The 17960-nt window shown below is 65.0% G+C and overlaps 1 protein-coding gene across 1 annotated transcript in view; it reads right to left on the bottom strand.

The window, feature by feature from the left end:
• MEGF6 (multiple EGF like domains 6) overlaps positions 1-17960 on the bottom strand; it is a 97304-nt gene that overhangs the window by 65703 nt on the left and 13641 nt on the right. The window contains exon 4 of the mRNA XM_060027015.2: positions 9728-9832. Within this exon, the coding sequence (XP_059882998.1) occupies positions 9728-9832 (105 nt within the window). The remainder of the gene's footprint in view (positions 1-9727; positions 9833-17960) is intronic.

Raw genomic sequence — 17960 nt, forward strand, 5'->3', positions numbered from 1 at the left:
CCAGTGCCGTCCATCTGCCCTCCGCCCACCCCCACCGGGAGTGCAGGTGTGTCTGCGGCCTCCCAGGGTCAGGGGAGGTGGACAACCTCCAGGCACTCCAACAGTGCCAGGCTCCCAGGACACAGGGCACACTGCCCAGGACCCTCCCAGCACGGTCCCTAGAGGCTCCCAGATGGACACAGCGTCCAGGAAAGAGCCCTCCTGCCTCCTGGGCGTGAGGGCAGGCGCTTGGCCACACGATGGCTAGCATTTCCCAGCCCTCCCAGCACAGCCCTCTTAGTACCTGGGGCGTCATCACGCCCAGCCCCTGGCCACAGGGACAGAGGGACACAGTCACAACCACTCACCCCACCCACCAAGCCCCAGGTCTCATCCTGAAGCCACATGCACCGCTCTCAGAGACCCCGCAGCCCACCCAGGAAGGCCGGGGCAGGGGGAGAGTGATGGGCTGGGGTCTATCCTGAAGGCCCGAGGCACTCAGGGCTCTTCCTGACGGCTCTGTGTTTGTGGATCCAACAGGTAGATCCCGGGGCTGACTGAGCCAAGGTAGCGTGTCCTCTGGCCTCGAGTTGCAGAAAGAGCCAGAAACCCTGACACCTTCCCCCTCACATGGGAATCCAGACGACACAGCCAACACTGTGTGCGCTCCGGGAGACCGGAGGGCCGGGGGGCTGTGAGCAGAGCGGCTGCCCGGCTCAGCCCTGCACCCAGCCCCGCAGAGGCAGGACGGGCGGGAGGACGGCCCCCCAGAAACCTCAGCACCCCCATCGGCAAAGCAGGGCAGGGAGCTGGTCAAGCTGGAGTTTTCCCAGGACAGTGTGAGCGCCCCCGAGCCCACGTGCACCCGGGCCCCCCCAGTCCCGGAGCTCTCGCAGGGGTTCTGGAGGGCAGGGACCATGCACACAGCCCCATCCGGGGACAGGCGGTGTGAGCCCAGGAAGCCCGGCCGCCCTCCCAGCAGGGGTGTGAGAGGAAGGCCCTGGCATGGGCTGGGTGCCTGCACTGGGCGCTGAGCGCCATGTGGGTACTGGCCACCTTGTCTGTGCCACCGTGTCCCCAGGAACCTCCCCCCTCTGTGGCCCCTATCCCCTGGGGGCACCCAGAGAGGCCCACCAAGGGGGAGAGCAGCTGGACCACCCCGGGAGGCAGTGGTCTGTCCTGGATCCAGCCCAGAGCCGCCCTGAACCTACCTGTGCCCAGCCTGCCCTGCCCTCAGCCTGGAGGACAGCCCTTGGGAGGGGCCGATCCAGCGGCGTGGGCTGGGGCTGGATGGGCCACAGCAGGGCCCCTCCCTGACCCCTCAGCCCACGCAGTGACAGACGCCCTCGGGAGGCATCAGCTCCCAGACCTGCGGCCCTGACCTCCGGGAGAGCAGATCCAAGGCCGGGGACACCGGAGCCAGAGTCCCCAGGGATGGCAGAAAGGCCCCGTGGACCCGAGGGTCCCCCCGAGGCCCAGCCAGCCTCGGCAGAGCCGTCTGCCCTCGCAGAGCCCAGGCCACACTAGGCAGCGTCAGGCTGCCCAGGGAGCTGGGAGGAGTGCAGGGCGCCCCTTCTGTCTGAGCCCAGGCTGGGGAGGGGGGCGGGCTCCACAGGCAGGAATCCGTGCTCCACACAGAGGTGCCCGCTGTCCAAGAACATTTCGAACTGACCCGTGGAACCAAACTGTCCGGGTTTCTCTGTCCCAAGTGTTCATGGGCCTGCACACGCCAACGTGCACTGTGGTTTCCTAGGGAGGATTGAGGGGTCCCCAGGTTGGGGTGGCCACAACCCCTGGGGAAAGCACGGATGCACACGAACATGTGGGACACCTGGGCTCGGTCCTGCTCCGGGAACTGGCCTGCACCCCGCTCTGGCCTCAAGGCCGGCCCTGTGGAGCCTCGATGCACGGCAGGAGAGGCCTCTGACCCCCGGGGAGCTGCTGGAGGGCTGACCCGCAGGCTCATCTTGCCCTGACCCTGAATGGTGGGGTGACCCGCCCCCGCTCTGCGGGTCCCCAGCAGAACAGATGGCTGCGACACTGGCTGGGGGCAGCTCCCCCTGAGCCAGCACCGGCCAGAGAGCAGTTCCGCAGGCTGTCAGCACCCTCGGCCCACCGCCTCCTCCTCCCCTGGCGGTAACTGCCCGTAGTCAGCTGGCCTGGCTCCGCGCATTCTGCTGTCCAGGCCGCCATCCGACCGGGGCACAGAGGCCAGGCCCTGCTCTGGGATGCCGGGAGCCGCCAGGACCCGAGGGCAGGTTCTGGGACGCCGACTCCAGCTCCCTCGCTCGCAGACCCCTCACGAATCACCCTGCCTGGACAGAGGCAGGCACAGCCCCAGGAACTGAAAGTGGGCAATCGGGGCCTTTCCTGGGATTTGCCCCCAAGCAGCGACAGCTCTGGCGGCAGGCACAGCGGGCAGAGCGGACACAGGGCTGAGATGCCTGTCCAGGAGCCCAGGAAGAGCCGGGGCTCTAGGCTCTCCAGGGCCCGCTGCCCCAGGCCCCCTCCACAAAGTCTCAGGGCACTGCCGGGCTGGGGGACAGGGACGTGGCCACCTGAGCCCAGGGGCAGGATCAGCCCTAGAAACGGCTCCTGAGCGCAGACGGCTGCAGGCAGGAATTCTCCAGGAATTCAGACTCAGGGCTCCTCTCCGCAGCTGCTACGTTTCATTGACTCATTTAGGCGCCAGGGCCCTGGGGTAAGAGGTGAGCGCCAGCCACGGAGACTCCGCCGTGCGGGAAGCGGCAGACTCCTGGGGTGGTGAGAAGGGGGCCCAACACAGTGGGGGTGGCGTCGGCAGTGGTCATGGACACCCAACGGGTCCTCAGAAGGCGGCCCCTTCGGCCCGAGCAGGACGGCGTGTCCACACGGGGCCGGAGGGCAGGCTCAGGCGGCTTCGTGCGCAAGTTCCCTTCCACACGCCATTCTTGGGGGCAGGGGCCCCGGGCCAGCCTGTGAGGACCTCTCCCCTGTACCCGGGCCAAGCCGCCCACATGCAGGGACCCGTACGTGCCGCACTCCCCTCCCCAGCACCCTCCGCTGCCCTGTGTCCCACTCCCGATGCCCCACTACGCAGGCCTGTGGGCACTCGGGGGGCAGGCACTTGTCTCATCGAGCCCCCCCTTCACCGGGCCGGGCTCGCCTGCTCCCCTCCCCTGCAGAGAAAGGCGAGAGGCCTCCTAGCAGAGCAGGGTCTCAGGGCCAGCAGCACTGCCCCGACACAGAAAGTGTCAGGCCGCCCACCACAGCTGCCCAGGGGCTGGAAAATGGGGCACCGCAGCCCCTTTGCGAGTGGGCAGCTGCCTGGCTTCACCCGCCCAGCGGGCTGCCAGGAAAAGGTCAGCCAGAGGGCCGGGCACTGGCCCCTCGGCCCCAAACACGCCCAGGGAACTTCCGCACCCCAACTCTTGTCAGTCCCAAGGCGGCGATGGTCCAGGGACCCACACGGGGCACGTGGGCCGCACAGATTCCCCAGACACCATCCAGGCTCGCCCACCCGAGCGGGGCCTCCACGTGCACCCCGCACTGCCCTGCTGGGTCCAAGAGGCCGTGTGCCAGCACTGAGCACATCACTGACCCCAGCAAATCAGAAGCTCATCTGCATAATGGGACACGCACCCAGCCCACCCCAGGGCACGCCCAGGACTGCCCTTGCAGCCCAGCGAAGGGCAATTCACCGGAAGAGTCTGGACCGGCTTCCGGGGGTGTGGACAGGGCACCAGGGCCGAGGCAGGGAAGGGCAGAGGGCAGATTCACAGGGTCCTTTCAGGAAACCACCCAGGAGGATGGGCGGGACTCCAGCCTGGGGCAGCCCTGGGGAGGGGAGGCTGGGTGGCCTTGTCCTTCTCCGCAGACCCAGCCTCGATCCTGCCCGGAAGGCAGGCCCCTCGTGGGCAGGGGCACTGGAGCGGCCTATTCACCAAAAACCCAGCCGGGAGGCATGGGGGCAGGTGGGGCGAGCTCACAGACCCCCAGGCCCGGAGGGTCTGCCTCTTGGTGGATCCTGCTGTAATTATGTCATTAGAAGGCCAGCCCGTCTCAGAAGCCAGCCCTGGGAGAAGCCCATTGTGCACAGCACAGGCCTGGAGAACACAGTCATCTTGAAAGACAGAGACGCCTTTGTGGGTGGTGGGGTCTGGGGGACAAACCTGGTAATTAAACGATTCACGGAGCGAATCGCCGCTTTGTAAGGGCTGGGATTCTGTGTGCGGGCAGCCCCCGGGCTGTCCTGGAGCAGGAGGTCTGCAGACCCGCTGCCCTGAAGGGACGCGGACCACCAAGTACAGGGCAGCAGGCCACACCTGTCCCAGCCGACTGTCACGGCCAGCAGGGCCAGAGCAGAGGGCAGGGTCAAAGACACCCACCATCTCCATTCAACCCAGCAGGCCCTCCCCACCCCCGGCCAGAGACGGCCCCCACCCCAGGCAGCAGAAGACACCAGTGCCAGCTCCTGCAGGGCGTGGGGCTTGCTGGAGATTTCGGGAACTGTCCTCAAAGGAGGGGTTTAGGGCTTCCCTGGTGGCGCAGTGGTTGAGAGTCCGCCTGCCGATGCAGGGGACACGGGTTCGTGCCCCGGTCCAGGAAGATCCCACATGCCGCAGAGCGGCTGGGCCCGTGAGCTATGGTCGCTGAGCCTGCGCGTCCGGAGCCTGTGCTCCGCAACGGGAGAGGCCACAGCAGTGAGAGGCCCGCGTACCGCAAAAAAAAAAAAAAAAAAAAAAGGAGGAGTTTAGTGCAGCTAAATCGGGCGTGTGTGGAGAAGCCAAAGGCCACACTGTCCGCCAGGGCAGGGGCAGCAGGGCAGAGCAGAGCACAGTGGAGGAAGAGGCCTGGTCGGGCGGGGCAGCTCTGCGCACCCCTCAGGGAGAGGAGAGCCAGGTCCCAGCCTGGTCGTGGCCGGTAGCCAAGAGCAGCCCTCGGTGGTGTCTGGACCTCGGGCCAGGGGTCAGATTCCCACCCTCCGACACAGTGGGCAGCACTGAAGGGCCGCCTGGGAGGGCTGCTTCCTCTCCATTAATCAATTATCCCAGTTTAGAAACAAAGTCACCCTTGAGCCAAGGCCAGGAGCGCTGGACCCGCCGGGGCCTGCTTCCCGCCCGCACGCCCTCAGGGGCGGCCGCCTGCTCCCGCTGCCTCCTGGCAGAGCCCAGGGGCCCCCACAGCCCCGCAGCCCTGCCTGCCCACTCCCCGGACCCCACCGACTGATGCCCTGCTCCGGTGGGGAAAGAGGCTCCTTCAGAGGGACAGGCCTGGGCGTGGAGGCTCCAGGCAGGACCACTGAGGTCCCTCCCCGCAGAGTAGGGTGGGGCTGGAGGGGCAGGCCCACAGGCTCCCCGGTCATTCCAACCAGCTCAGAGGGGGATGCGAAGTCTCCTCAGATTCCAGGCTGAACCTTCCCTGCCGTCCATCCCCACCAGACCCTCTGGGCCAAACTGACTCACTCCCTCCACTCTGCTCCTCTGCCCCCACCTTTCTCCCACCTGGAAAAGCCCACCCTGCCCCACCTGCACCTCTCTAAGCCTTCCTCAGCCCACAGGCCCTCCTCCAGGAAGCCCTCCGGACCACCCGGCCCTCTCCTGGGCGTCAGCAGTGACGCCCTGAGAGCTGTGTGGACCCGGGAGTGAGTCCCAGAACTGCCTGAGGTGGGCCCAACCCGTCCATTTTATAGGTGAGGAAACTGAGGTCCAGAGGGTACCAGGGCCAAAGCTTCTTAGATCAAGAAGCACCTAAGGTGACTGGGCCTCAGACCTCAGAGTCTGCCCTCGTTCCCCGAGGTCAGCAGAGACCAGGTCATGAGGAATGACCAGTGTCCACTGTGTCACCATTTATGATACAGAAGGAAGTTAAGACGTAGTATGTTCTGAAGCAGACACTTTTCTTGCCTGTTTTCCTGTAAGATGCCAGGGCAGCCGGCCGTGGGAAGCGCTCGTCCCTGGCAGATCTTGGAGGGGCGGGGGGCGGGGGGAGGCCTCTGCCGTCTCTCACTCCGGGCAGGAGCCCACCAAGGGTCAGGGGCTGCCCGAAGGTGCCGGCCCGCAGGGTAGGGAGGCCGGCGGTGCTAGAGGGCATGCCGACCACAGGCCACCCCAAGGGAGAGGCCGCGTGGGTGCTACCCCCCACGGGAGCTCGGGGACACTGTGCGTGCGGGGACCCCAGGAACATGGGGCCATCCTCCCCCACCCGTCATCCCTCACATCTCTCAGCGGGCCGGGCCTCTGGGGAGCGAAGGTCGCCACCACCCCCCCGGGCACCCCGAGCCTCACCTGCACTGACACCTGTGACCTGCAGAAACGTCCCCCATACTTTATCCCCACAAAACAGCGCGGGGAGTGGGGTCCGGCACGTTACCCTGAGGCCCACAGGCGTGTCAGATGACACGATGCCCGCCCTGGACGGACAGCCGCCCTGGACAGACTGCACCGAGGCCTTGTGCTGGGCCCCGCCCTCCCCGCCCCCCCAGGCCCCACCAGCACAGGCTCCCTTTGTGCTCCTGTATCTCCTACAGAAAGCCTTGGGGGGGGAAGGGGGGCGGCAGGCAGAGGTGGGGGGGCGGCAGGCAGAGGTGGGCAGGCAGGCCCAAGCTAAGAGGGAGGAGGCACCCAGGCGGGGGAGGGGCTCTTCCTGAGCACTCCCCTCCCCCTTTGCTCTCCACCATCAACCCAGCAGAGTCCCCTTCTCCCTCCCCCACTCTTTTGTTCAAATGAAAGAATTTGGGGGAACCAGAAAAAATACGGCTTTTATTTTCAAAACTGGTATCAGTTATAAATGGGGGGTGAGTTACATATGCCCAGCTGTGCCAGGTCTCAGGTCTGGCGGCCCCAAACCCAGCGTGGAGGGACCGGAAGGGAACAGGGGCGGCCTCTGCAGGGGGCATAGTCCTCACACCAGCTCTGCACACCAGCCCTGCACACCAACTCTGCACACCCAGCCCCGTACACCAGCCCTGCACACCCAACCCTGCACACCAGCTCTGCACACCCAGCCCCGCACACCCAACCCTGCACACCAGCTCTGCACACCAGCCCTGCACACCAGCCCTGCACACCCAACCCTGCACACCAGCCCTGCACACCCAGCCCTGCACGCCAGCTCTGCACACCAGCCCTGCACACCCAGCCCCGCACACCCAGCCCCGTACACCAGCCCTGCACACCCAACCCTGCACACCCAGCCCTGCACACCAGCCCTGCACACCCAACCCTGCACACCAGCTCTGCACACCCAGCCCCGCACACCCAACCCTGCACACCAGCTCTGCACACCAGCCCTGCACACCCAACCCTGCACACCAGCTCTGCACACCAGCCCTGCACACCCAAGCCTGCACACCAGCTCTGCACACCCAGCCCCGCACACCCAGCCCTGCACACCCAGCCCTGCACATCCAACCCTGCACACCCAGCCCTGCACGCCAGCTCTGCACACCCAGCCCCGCACACCAGCCCTTGAACACCAGGCCTTTCTTCCAGGAGGTGGTGCCCTAGGAGGAGGCCCAGGGGCCACCCTCCAGCTTTGTCTACTGCTCCCTGAAGGCCACATCTGCCACCCAACTGGCCATTCCTGGAAGCCCCCGACCCTGGAGGGCCACGGACTGGTCATGAGCCCAGTCCCCCCCCAGTACAGATGCTCCTGCCTGGGAGGTGGGCAGGGTGGGGACCCGGGGATCCACCCCTCTCTCCTCCAAAGCAGATCTCAACCATGCTCCACCCCCAACAAGGCCTGGCACCGCGCCCGGAGACGGCATGGCCGGAAGGTTCCAGGTGCTCACTGGGCCAGACTGTGCTTCCAGCCCCAGCTCTGCTGAGCAGTCAGCAGCTTCCGGGCCTCCCTGACCCTAGATTCCTCTTCCACGAAGCAGAAGAAGTGAGGATTCGGGGGGCCACGCAGGCAGAGCGCAGTAAGGGCCAGGCGGGTGTGCTCGCCCGAGAGGCCATTCCCACAGTGACCGTGGGGAGCAGGGCTGCTTTGGAGGCAAAGCCAAGCCTGGAGCCCAGGCCCCAAGAGGCTGGCAAGACTGCGGCTCCCACCCGGCCCGCCCCCTCCCCGCAGCACCGAGGGTGGGTCTCCAAGCCCAGCAGCTGTCCCAGGCGCCCATCCAGCTGGGTGCAGAGTGCCCCGCTGGGTGCCCAGCCCTCCCCACTGCGCCCCTGCCAGCCCGTGTACCCTGTGGTGCACAGGAGGCCGAGGGTCAGGGTCTCACGGGAGGGGCGCTGCTCAGTACAAAGGGAGCGCCCATCAGTTATGCTCCAAGCTGGGCGCCCGGAAGAGCGCCAGGCGGAGTGGGGGCTGGTGGCCACAGGAAGCAGGGCGGAAGGCGAGGGGCTAGAGAAAGACTGGCCCTAGTGGGGGTCCCGGCTGCTTCCCGAGGGCGAGACCAGGGACAGGCCACACTGCAGAGTCACATCCTCGTGCTGCTGCCCATCAGGCCACAACCCAGTCCCAGAAACATCCCCAAAGGCAGCTGGACGCCAGGACGTCCCTCCCACCCCGACCCCGCACAGTCCAGCATCTCCCCACAGCCATCTGCGGCCATCATGAAAGACCCCGAGAAGAGGCGGAGCGTGGCAGCTGCGCCCCTGCATCCCAGCCTGGACCCCAGTCTGCGATGGTGTGGGGTGGGGTCACCTCTGTGCAGCCCACAGAGGGGCTCGGGATCTAAAACCACGAGGAGGCCTGACTGAGGATGGAGCCTGGATGGTACAGGGCACAGGGCAGGGACCCCCGACCCCCAGCACCTGGAGGTGACAGCAGTCCTCACTCCGTGGCCCGGGCAGCAGCCCCCGCCCCTGGCCGCCCAGAGCCCAGGAAGCACAGAGCCTTCCGGCTCGCAGAGGGCATGCGATGAGCGGTCAGAGCCGCCAGAGCCTTCTCGACAAAGGTCAGCACCCCTGGGTACCAGCGCCCGGCTCAGAACTGTGCGACCCAGCACCTCCCCAGGACCCCTGCCTTCAGCCACGCTTTGGGGGGGACACACTTGTGCATGCACAGGGAACGGCAAGGGCGCAGGGGTCCCCTCTGCAAACGGGGGCCTCAATTCCCCACGATTTCCTGGTTTCCCTCCTGTTGTTTACTGGGCATCCAGAGCCTTGAAGAGCGCGTCGCAGGACGTACACCCCGTGTCCCCCTGGAAGAGGCCCCCAGCTGCTCACCAGAAGCAAGTTCAAAGCACCGGAAACTGTCCAGAGTGCTTCATCTCAATGACGGCCGTGGCTCTATGCCCTGTTCCGGCAGGAGCTGCGAGCTACACGGTCAGCAAAGAAATTCTGGACAAAGCAGAAAACCACCGGGGATACTCACGCCTTCCCCTCACGCCACAAAGCCAGGAGGAATGTCTGCAGGGGTTCTCTGGGGGACTTTTCGGGCATTCGTCTGCACCACCCCCACCAGCACCTGCTTTAAGCCCATCTACACCCGCAGCGCCCCCCGGCTGGATCCTCAGCGTGTCAGGCTCCCGTCTGCAGGGGTGTGACGTTTACTCAATCGGTCCCCTCGGGTAGGACACGAGAGCCTCCGGCGGGGCAGGGGTGCAGCTCAGGGGCCCCTGGGACGTGCTGCTTCCCTGCCAGCCCAGGGACCCCGGCCCATCCCTGCCCGCAGAGGGCGCGATCGGACAGGGAGCGCTCGGAGATGGCAGGGTGCAGAGGCATCCCGTGAGACAGGGTTACCTCCTCCCCCCACCCCCGCCCGGCCCGCCCACGCGGACCGCCAGGGCCTCGGTGCCTGCAGGGGACACCATGCCACTCACCGTGCTGACAGCGGGGACCGTGGAAGCCGCGGGGACAGTGGCACAGCTGGGCCGAGTCAGGCACGCACTGGCCGCCGTTAAAGCAGAGGCCGGGGCTGCACTGGGCTGTGGAGGGAGGGAGAAAACGCGTGAGGAGGGGCAGGAGCTTGGGGGCACCCCCAGCCCACCGCCAGGACACAAGATCCCCGGAGACGCCTCCCCCCTGTAAGTCTCCCCACGAGGTGAGGCCTCAAGGCCTGGACAGTACCTGGACCCTCAAGGGACAGGAAAGCACCGCCCCCGGAGAGGGGGCCCCAGGAGGGTGGGTCACACACGGCCCACCAGGGCTGGAGCCCCACCGCCACCCCAGGGTCTGGGTTCAGTGAAGCCCCCCTGGAAGGGGCAAAAACCCCACTCCCTTCAATGGGACATGAAGGAGCTCCAGGGCATTTTCTGGGGGAGGTCGGGGGACGAGGGTGGAGAGTAGAGGGTGCAGGGGAACAGCCCACAGCTAAAGTGGGCTGAAAGCTTGGCCAAGGCCCCCTCCCCACAAGACCGCAACGGTGGAAATGATCAGACTGGTCCCACCCTCAAGGAAGGACAGTACCAGCCCAGGTCCCCTGAGAGGGGAGGGAGGGAGGGTCAGGGCTGCGAGCGGCTGGCCTCCCCACCTTCTCCAGAGGAGACTCCCTGCTCCCAGACCCTCTCCCCACACCCCACCCCCAGCGGGGCCCAACGAGGCACCCTGAACCCACTGCCTGCGGTGCCCTAGGGCTACTGAGCCCCCTCCGGCTCCAGGCCACAGTGTGGAGGAGGCCACAGCCGGCCCAGGAGGCAGGGGCCCTGGATGGGAAGGGCAGGTGCAGTCCCAGCCCCATCACAGCAGGGACCCCGACCCACGCCGGACCGGGTACCCCTGGGGGGGCTTCAGCACCAATTTTCTCGGCCCTGCAGCCATGACCCCTACACCTACACAGGGCGGGCAAGGCCAGGAAAGGTGGGCTCTGCCCCCATCCCCGTGACCCCAACAGCCGGGCCCTGAGTCCAAGGGCTTCAGGGGTGCTTGCTGGGTGAGTGGACACTCTGGACAGTGGCCTGGATGCCCGCCAGGCACCCCAGAGCCCGGAGTAACCCAAGGGTTCAGCAAGCTTCTGTATCGCTGGCAGCATTCCCGCCAGGAGCAGGGAGAAAAGCTGGATGGTGGAAGAGCCCAAGGGGAGGGATGCCGGCCAGGCACACGGGTCCAAGCAGCCCCTTAGACGAGGCACCGCCCTGATGAGGAAACCAGGGCTCAGAGACACACAGCACATGGCCCAGGGTCACACAGCCGCTGAGGAGGGACCAGGCCCAGGGCTTTCTGACTTAGAGTCAGGAGGACCCTGCCGGGGGAGACATGAGGGGTCTTTGCAGGGAGCTTCTTCCTCCTCTTCTGTCCCATAACCAGGCTGCTGTCCCAGCCTTGGAAGGATCCCTCCTCTCGGGCCACCCTGCCGGGGTCCCAGCTGGCACTCACTCACACCTGAAAAACTTCCTGAGGATGTTTCTGAAATGCAGTGGGAGTGGGGGGCTGGGGGACAAAGCGGGTGCTGCAGGGGAGCCAAGAGGAAACGCACAGTGACCCTGGAACCCGCACAGGTAATTCCGGGCCGGGGCCAACCTGGGCTGTGCACCAGTGTCCCCAGTGCTGAGGGCCTGAAACCTGTTGACTTGTGCAGTTTTGTGGAGGAAGAGAAGCCAGCTGTTTCCTTTCCTCGTCGTAAAGAGGTCTGCACCATCCTGAAGACCTTCAGCCCCAAACCACTGCAACGGCCCATGCCTCCGGGGGGGAATCAGACGCCCAGGCTGGCGCCCACCCCGGGACTCTGCCCCCCAGCAGCCTCTGCAGGCCCCACCAGGTCCACGTCCAGCCTGGGAGTCCCCGCGGACAGCACCCTGCCTGCGTCCACCTCCACGGTCAGTTCAGAGCTCAGGGGGAGGTACCAACCCACTGCCTGATCCCATGCCCCTTCCCCAACTTGGTACATGGTGTCACATGCACAGGGAGGCTCAGGCCAGAAACCCGGGAGCCGTCCTCACACTCGGCCCGCGTCCAATCCAAAGCCAGCCCATCGCTTCTACCTCCCACGCCCCTCGAGCTCACCCTTCTCTCCGCTTCAAGGCTGGACAAAACCGCCACCAGCATCCCCGCGCACGCTGCACTCACCGGCTCACCCGCGTCCTTTCTCTACGCTGCAGCCACTGGGATCCTTCACAACAGGAAGCAGATCACGGGCGCCTGGTTGAGAGCCCTTCCCTTCTGTGGCTTTCCATCGAGCTGGCACAGAGCCCCCCAGCCACCCGTCACACCCGAGCGGCTGTCCACCTGGACAAGTCGTCACTTCCTCAGGGAGCCATTCCAAGCCCCCCGCCGAATCAGCGCTCACAGCGCCCTGTGGTTTCCCACCGCAGCACCTCTGAGTGTAGCGAGCCCTTAACAGGGGCGACAGCTGAGCTCCCGCCCCAGGCCTGGGCTCCCTAGGGGCAGGCAGCTACCGCACCTCCAACACCATCACGTTCCTTGGAGCCACCGACACGCCCACACTTAGAAGGGGCTCCACAGACTTTGTTGAATGAATGAGTAAAGAGATAACTAAATGTCAGGCCAAGTGGGACGTGAGACAGTCACTCGTCAGGAAGCCTTTGGGGCGAAAGGCAGGCACTCAGGACGCAAGAGGGATGCCCAGGGCAGTGCATCCTTAGATGGAAAAAAGAAAAGGTTTCACACCAAAGATGCACAAAGCTATGCCCCAAACCAAGAACGGGCACTCCCTGCGGTCCCAAGGCTCGTGGGACACGGGAAAGATGGGGTTACCGTGGCGGGAAGCCTGAGACCAGTGGCACGGGGTGGCACTGGGCACACACGCCTCATGGCAGGACGGGCAGCCAGGGCACAGGGACGACGCCTCACTGCAGAGCACCCGTGGGTCCAGCCCTGTGTGACCCCTCCCCCAGGCAAGCCAGCCACCCCTCCCGCTGTCACTCAAGTCACCTGAGGGACAAGCGCCCCCCAAAAGACCCCACCGCAGCTGAGGAAGGGCCACAGGCGACAGGCACGGGACAGCCAAAACCTGGAAATGCAGCTCAGGGGCAGCAGACCGTGGCTTCCTGTGAGGACGTTTGTTTTCCTCGAAGAGCAACAGGAGGGGCCGTGTGTGAGAAAAGAGTTGGCAGGTAGGAAAACAGACCCAGCGGGACGCATGGAAATGCAAAACATGAAAACTCCACGTACAGATGTTAAATGAAGGTTAGATGCTTTGAAAACGGTTTACAGATTGCTAAGTAACAGACGTGTTTTATACTTAACATCAGCTACATTTTTAATGAATTTTATGAGAGCCTACTGTATGCCAGGGGGACAGCAGGGGGCTGGTTTGGGGACCCACCCTCATGGCCCTTGGCTGGGACTGAACCCACAGGACCCTCAGGGGCCCTGGAAGGAACTGTCAGAACCCACGAGTGTGAGAAATCCAAGAAGAGGTAGAGGCAAGCCTGGGGGTGGGCACGGTGCCCACAAGGTGTGTGGCTGCCAGGCGGCCACGCCCTCCGAGGCTACGGGACGCTCTCACCTTCCCCAGACCCCGCTGGTTCCCGCCGCCCAGAAGCCTTCGCAGGGCAAGGCAGCTCAGGCTCTGCAGATCCGTGTTCAAGTCCCAGCCCTCATACTTATCAGTGGTTGGAAATTTGGGCTAAACTCCCCCATACACGTCAAACGCAATACTCTCACGGACCCTTCACGCTCTCAGAGTGTTGCCTCCACACTGTCTCCTGGAGCTGAAGACACCCACAGTCCCCCAGCAGCCCACGTCCCGGGACCACGATCTCCTCACGCTATAGACCGGGAGCCAAGGTGCGGGCACGTCGGCCAGGCCTTCGCCTTGGGGTGAAGCTAGGCGCACGTGCCCACATTCCTAGAACCAGAGGCTGGGAGGGCCCTTAGGGGTGTCTAGTCCCGAGGGTGCTCCTGGCCGGGCCTGGGTGCGGGACGGCAGACTTAGGCAGCACAGCCCCCAGAGCGAGGACACCATGTCCAGGCATCGCCAGTGGCATCCTGATGCCAGCCACTTCCCCTCACGGCGAAAGGCAGGAGACACCTGTGCCTGGCCGGACCCTGATCAAGCCCACCGGCCGTGGCGGCTGCAGCCGCGCTGTCCCAGGACGGGCTGGCCATGGAAATAGGACTCGACTGCTCTCCAAGGGCTCAGCAAGTTCAGCCCCTGGACCACTTCCCTGGACCTGGGCTCCTTCTCTCCACCCGCCAAGGGGCTAGTGGAAAGCTGAGTGAACCACAGGCGGGAGAGGGTGACCCAGGCGGACACCTTTGTCCAGCCTGCCAGGCCACACACCCACCCACAGGCTGCGAACACACACCGAGGTCACCGAATGTGTTTCTGGGAGCCAGCCTGCAAGCGAGTGCCCTCTGCGCCCCCAGGCACCTCCGCCCAAGCCGCCCAGAGACCCCCGCAGGGCGGGCTGACTCAGCTCAAGGTCACGGGGACACAGGGGCGGTTCCCTCCGTATCGCCCAGGCTGCACGGCAGCGTTTCCTAAGCCTCGTCCAAGTCACTGATAAGAGCTGCCGGTGCACGGGCGGGCGTGGGTGCCCAGCTCAAGCTGACAGTGGCTAAGGAAGGGAGGCCACTTCCCTGGGAGCCCAGGGGACAGAGCAGGCCCTGAGCCCTCCCGTCCCCTCCCTCTCACCCTGTTCCTGCCGGCCTTCCACCCAGCGCTGGCCGAGGGCTAGGGACCCGGATCACACGCCCCACTCCAACCACCCCTGCTGGGACCCCTGCAGCAGGGAGGGAGGCACCTCAGCTCCATGCTGGACACTCAGACTCCTAGTGCTTCAGGAAAGGCCAAGCCCTCCAGGCCGGCTGCCCGGTGCCCTGTGCCTGCACCAGCACCCACCACACGGGGAGTCCCAGGAGACAGGCGGGCAGACCCGGCTCCCAGAGCCCCTGCATGGTGGCAAGTCCGGGCACAGGCGAGCCACACCGGCTTTGGGAGACCATGTCCCGTCAACAGGAGAAGTGGGAGGCTGAGGGGCCACGGACCCTGAGGACTGCGGAAGCCCGCTGCCCGCCCCAGGCCCATCCTGGGCTGCAAAGCCCCTGGAGAGCAGACCTGGACAGGGCGGCATCCTTCCTTGCCCCCATCACGTCCACTTCCCGAAGGCAGTCGGCGGGGGGTGGGCGCTGTGCACCTAGAACCTTCCAGAAGGGCTGGACCTGGCCCCTGCTCCGCCTGGCGCTCGGATCATTCTGGGCTCCGGGTGACGGGGGCACCTCCACGCCTCACTGCCCATGCTCCCCACCGCGTCGTGGCCCCAGTGAGAGCACGTGCGTGGGCGTCTGCGCACCCATGGGAGTGGGAGCTCGTGCACACGTGTGAGCGATCGTGCACACGTGAGTGTACACGTAGGTGTGCACTCATGAGCATGTGTGTACACGCGTGTGAGTGAACGCACGTGAGTAGGTCACATACCTGTGAGTAAATCCAGCCACACGTGTGTGCATGCATGTGTGTGTGAGGCTGTGTGTGGTGAGCCCCTCTGGGTGTGAGTGGGTGCGTAATCGTGTGCTGGGCACAGGGCCGGGCCAGTCTGGATGTGACGCACGATTTGGAGAGACCTGGGGTGTGCAGGACACAGCAGGACAACACGCCCTCCCCCGGCAACCTGGGGGACATTCACGTCCACGCCGAGGACAGGAGAGCCAGGATGCCAGCTCTGCAAATTCCCACGCTGGGCGCAGGACTGCCGTGTGGCATTCAGAACGGAAAAGGAAAAGTGAAGGGCAGAGGCCAGCAAGCCGAGGGCGGCCCTCCCCGGGGGCCCACGGCCGCCTTCCTGCAGCTCCTTCCCCACAGGCCCCGACCGGCCAGGCCCAGCGCCGCAGGACCGCACAGGAGGTGGGAGGGAAGGGAGGCCTGCCTGGCGGTCCGACGGTGGGACGCAGGGGCGCCGAGCCCAGGCCTCACCCTGGGGCCCTGACTGTAGGCACTGGCACCCAGATCCAGGGCTGCATCCAGGGGTCTGGGCTCCCGGCATGGGGACCACGGCTTCAGCCCTTCCCCGTTCCTGTGGCCTGGAACCTTCCCTTCCCTCTGCGGTGGGGCTCTTCCTTGGGCACGAGCAAGGCCCACCACTCACATCACACAGGCCACCAACGCCCTGGACAGAGAGGCCTCCCAGACCCCACCTACGCCAGCACCACCTCGGTCAGCCCCTTCCCACCTCACTTTTCTCTGTAGCTTCCCCACTCACCGGCATGTAATCTGTCCCTCCCTCCCTCCCTCCCTTCCTTCCTTTCTCCCCCTCTGTTCCATGAGAACAGGGCAGGTACCAGCCTCTGCTCAGGCCCCTCCCATGCCCAAGTGCAGCGCCCGGCGCCCCGTCGGCCCTCCACAGACGCTGGTCGAGTGGATCACCCACACACTTCCCAGTACGTGCTTTAGGGACACCGCTTTATTGTTTTGCCTTTTTGCTTCTTTTTCTTTCTTCCTTTTTTAAGAAAAAATGAGTTTGGAAAACACTACACAGTCTGTCAGAAGCCTGCAGCGGGGCTTCCCTGGTGGCGCAGTGGTTGAGAATCTGCCTGCCAATGCAGGGGACACGGGTTTGAGCCCTGGTCTGGGAGGATCCCACATGCCGCGGAGCAACTAGGCCTGTGAGGCACAACTACTGAGCCTGCGCGTCTGGAGCCTGTGCTCCGCAACAAGAGAGGCCGCGACAGCGAGAGGCCCGCGTACCGCGATGAAGCGTGGCCCCCGCTCGCCACAACTAGAGAAAGCCCTCGCACAGAAACGAAGACCCAACACAGCCAAAAATAAATTAATTAATTAATAAACTCCTACCCCCAACACCTTCTTTAAAAATATATATATACCCTCATTATCCAATCCCACTAACCAGATAAAGAAACCCCTCTCCATTTGCTTAAAACACTGTTAACTCCAAAAAAAAGAAAAAGAAAAAAAAAAGAAGGCTGCAGTGCACACTGGTATATCAAAGCCTCTGAGAAGTCCTGCAAACACAGTACTTGCTTAACATGCTTTACACAGAGCTTCCCTTTCCCAGGGCTCTCTTCACACCCACGGAGCCGGTGCAGCCCCTGGCCCCTCCTCGGGCACTGCCTCTCCGACCTGTGGCCTCCTCCGATGGACTGAGCCCAGCCCACATGGAGAGAGCTCAAGCTGGAGCTACAGACAGTCTTCCCGGCACCCATTCCATCTCGGGCTCTGCGTGCTGGGTGTCTGGGGGGTTGAGCCGCTCCAGGCCAGGTACCTCATCTGTGCATTTGGGTCCCTGCTTCGATAAGGGGGAGCCCGGACCCAGGGTGACCACGGCTGAAACACTGGGAGCGTCCAGGCAAAATCTGCCCCGACTGGGACAGAGGTGGAATTCAGAGAGCCACTGGGCAGGAGGGCACCCCGACAGCAGGAGGCCCCCGGGCACACGTGCTCTGGGCCCACAGGTCCCGGGGGGGGCCCTGGTCACCAGGCACCCCGCCCAGCTGGCACGTCTTCTTTCCGGTCACCTCCCGGTCACACATGCTGCTAAGTGGGTCTCGGAGGAATCCCAACACCATTAGAAGCTTCCTGCGCAAACACCACGGGGGCCTGACGCTGTCCCGCACGCAGCCCAGTTTCCAGGTCACATCCCAGGGAGGACATTTCACTGTGGCTGGTGGAGAGGGGTGGGGCCAGCAGGGGTCAGCGTCCCAGGGCCCTGCCCCCGCCTGCCTACCTCTCCGGGTCCCCTGGCTGCAGAGAGCCTGGACCGGGGGACAAGGGAAGGGGCTAGTCAGGCTGGCGAGGGGGAAGGTGGGGAAATGAGGAAAGGGGCAAACAGACAGAGAGAAAGAGGGAGGGCGGGAGCCTTGTGCCTCATCGCCATCCCCTCTGCTCGCCCTCAGGGGCTCGGAGGACCCTGAACCCGTCCGCCGGCCTGACGCTTGTTTGCATGCAGCCAGGAGGGGACCAAAGGCAGCCACCCTGGACTCACACCTGACCCCCCCGAGGCAGGGCCTCCCAGGGACTGGGGGCTCCGGCACCTATTGGGACCCCAAGACCAGTGCCTGATGTGACCCTGCACCTGAGCCCAGTGCCCCCTGTGAGAGCCCCCAGTGCGAAATGCACAAAGGGCTTGGAGCCAGGCTTCCGGAAGGCTCCAGCTCCACCCAGCTGGGAACTAGCCCTGAGGGGCTACAGGCAGAGTG

This window comes from Delphinus delphis, chromosome 1 (genome assembly GCF_949987515.2).
Source record: "Delphinus delphis chromosome 1, mDelDel1.2, whole genome shotgun sequence".
NCBI lineage: Eukaryota > Metazoa > Chordata > Mammalia > Artiodactyla > Delphinidae > Delphinus > Delphinus delphis.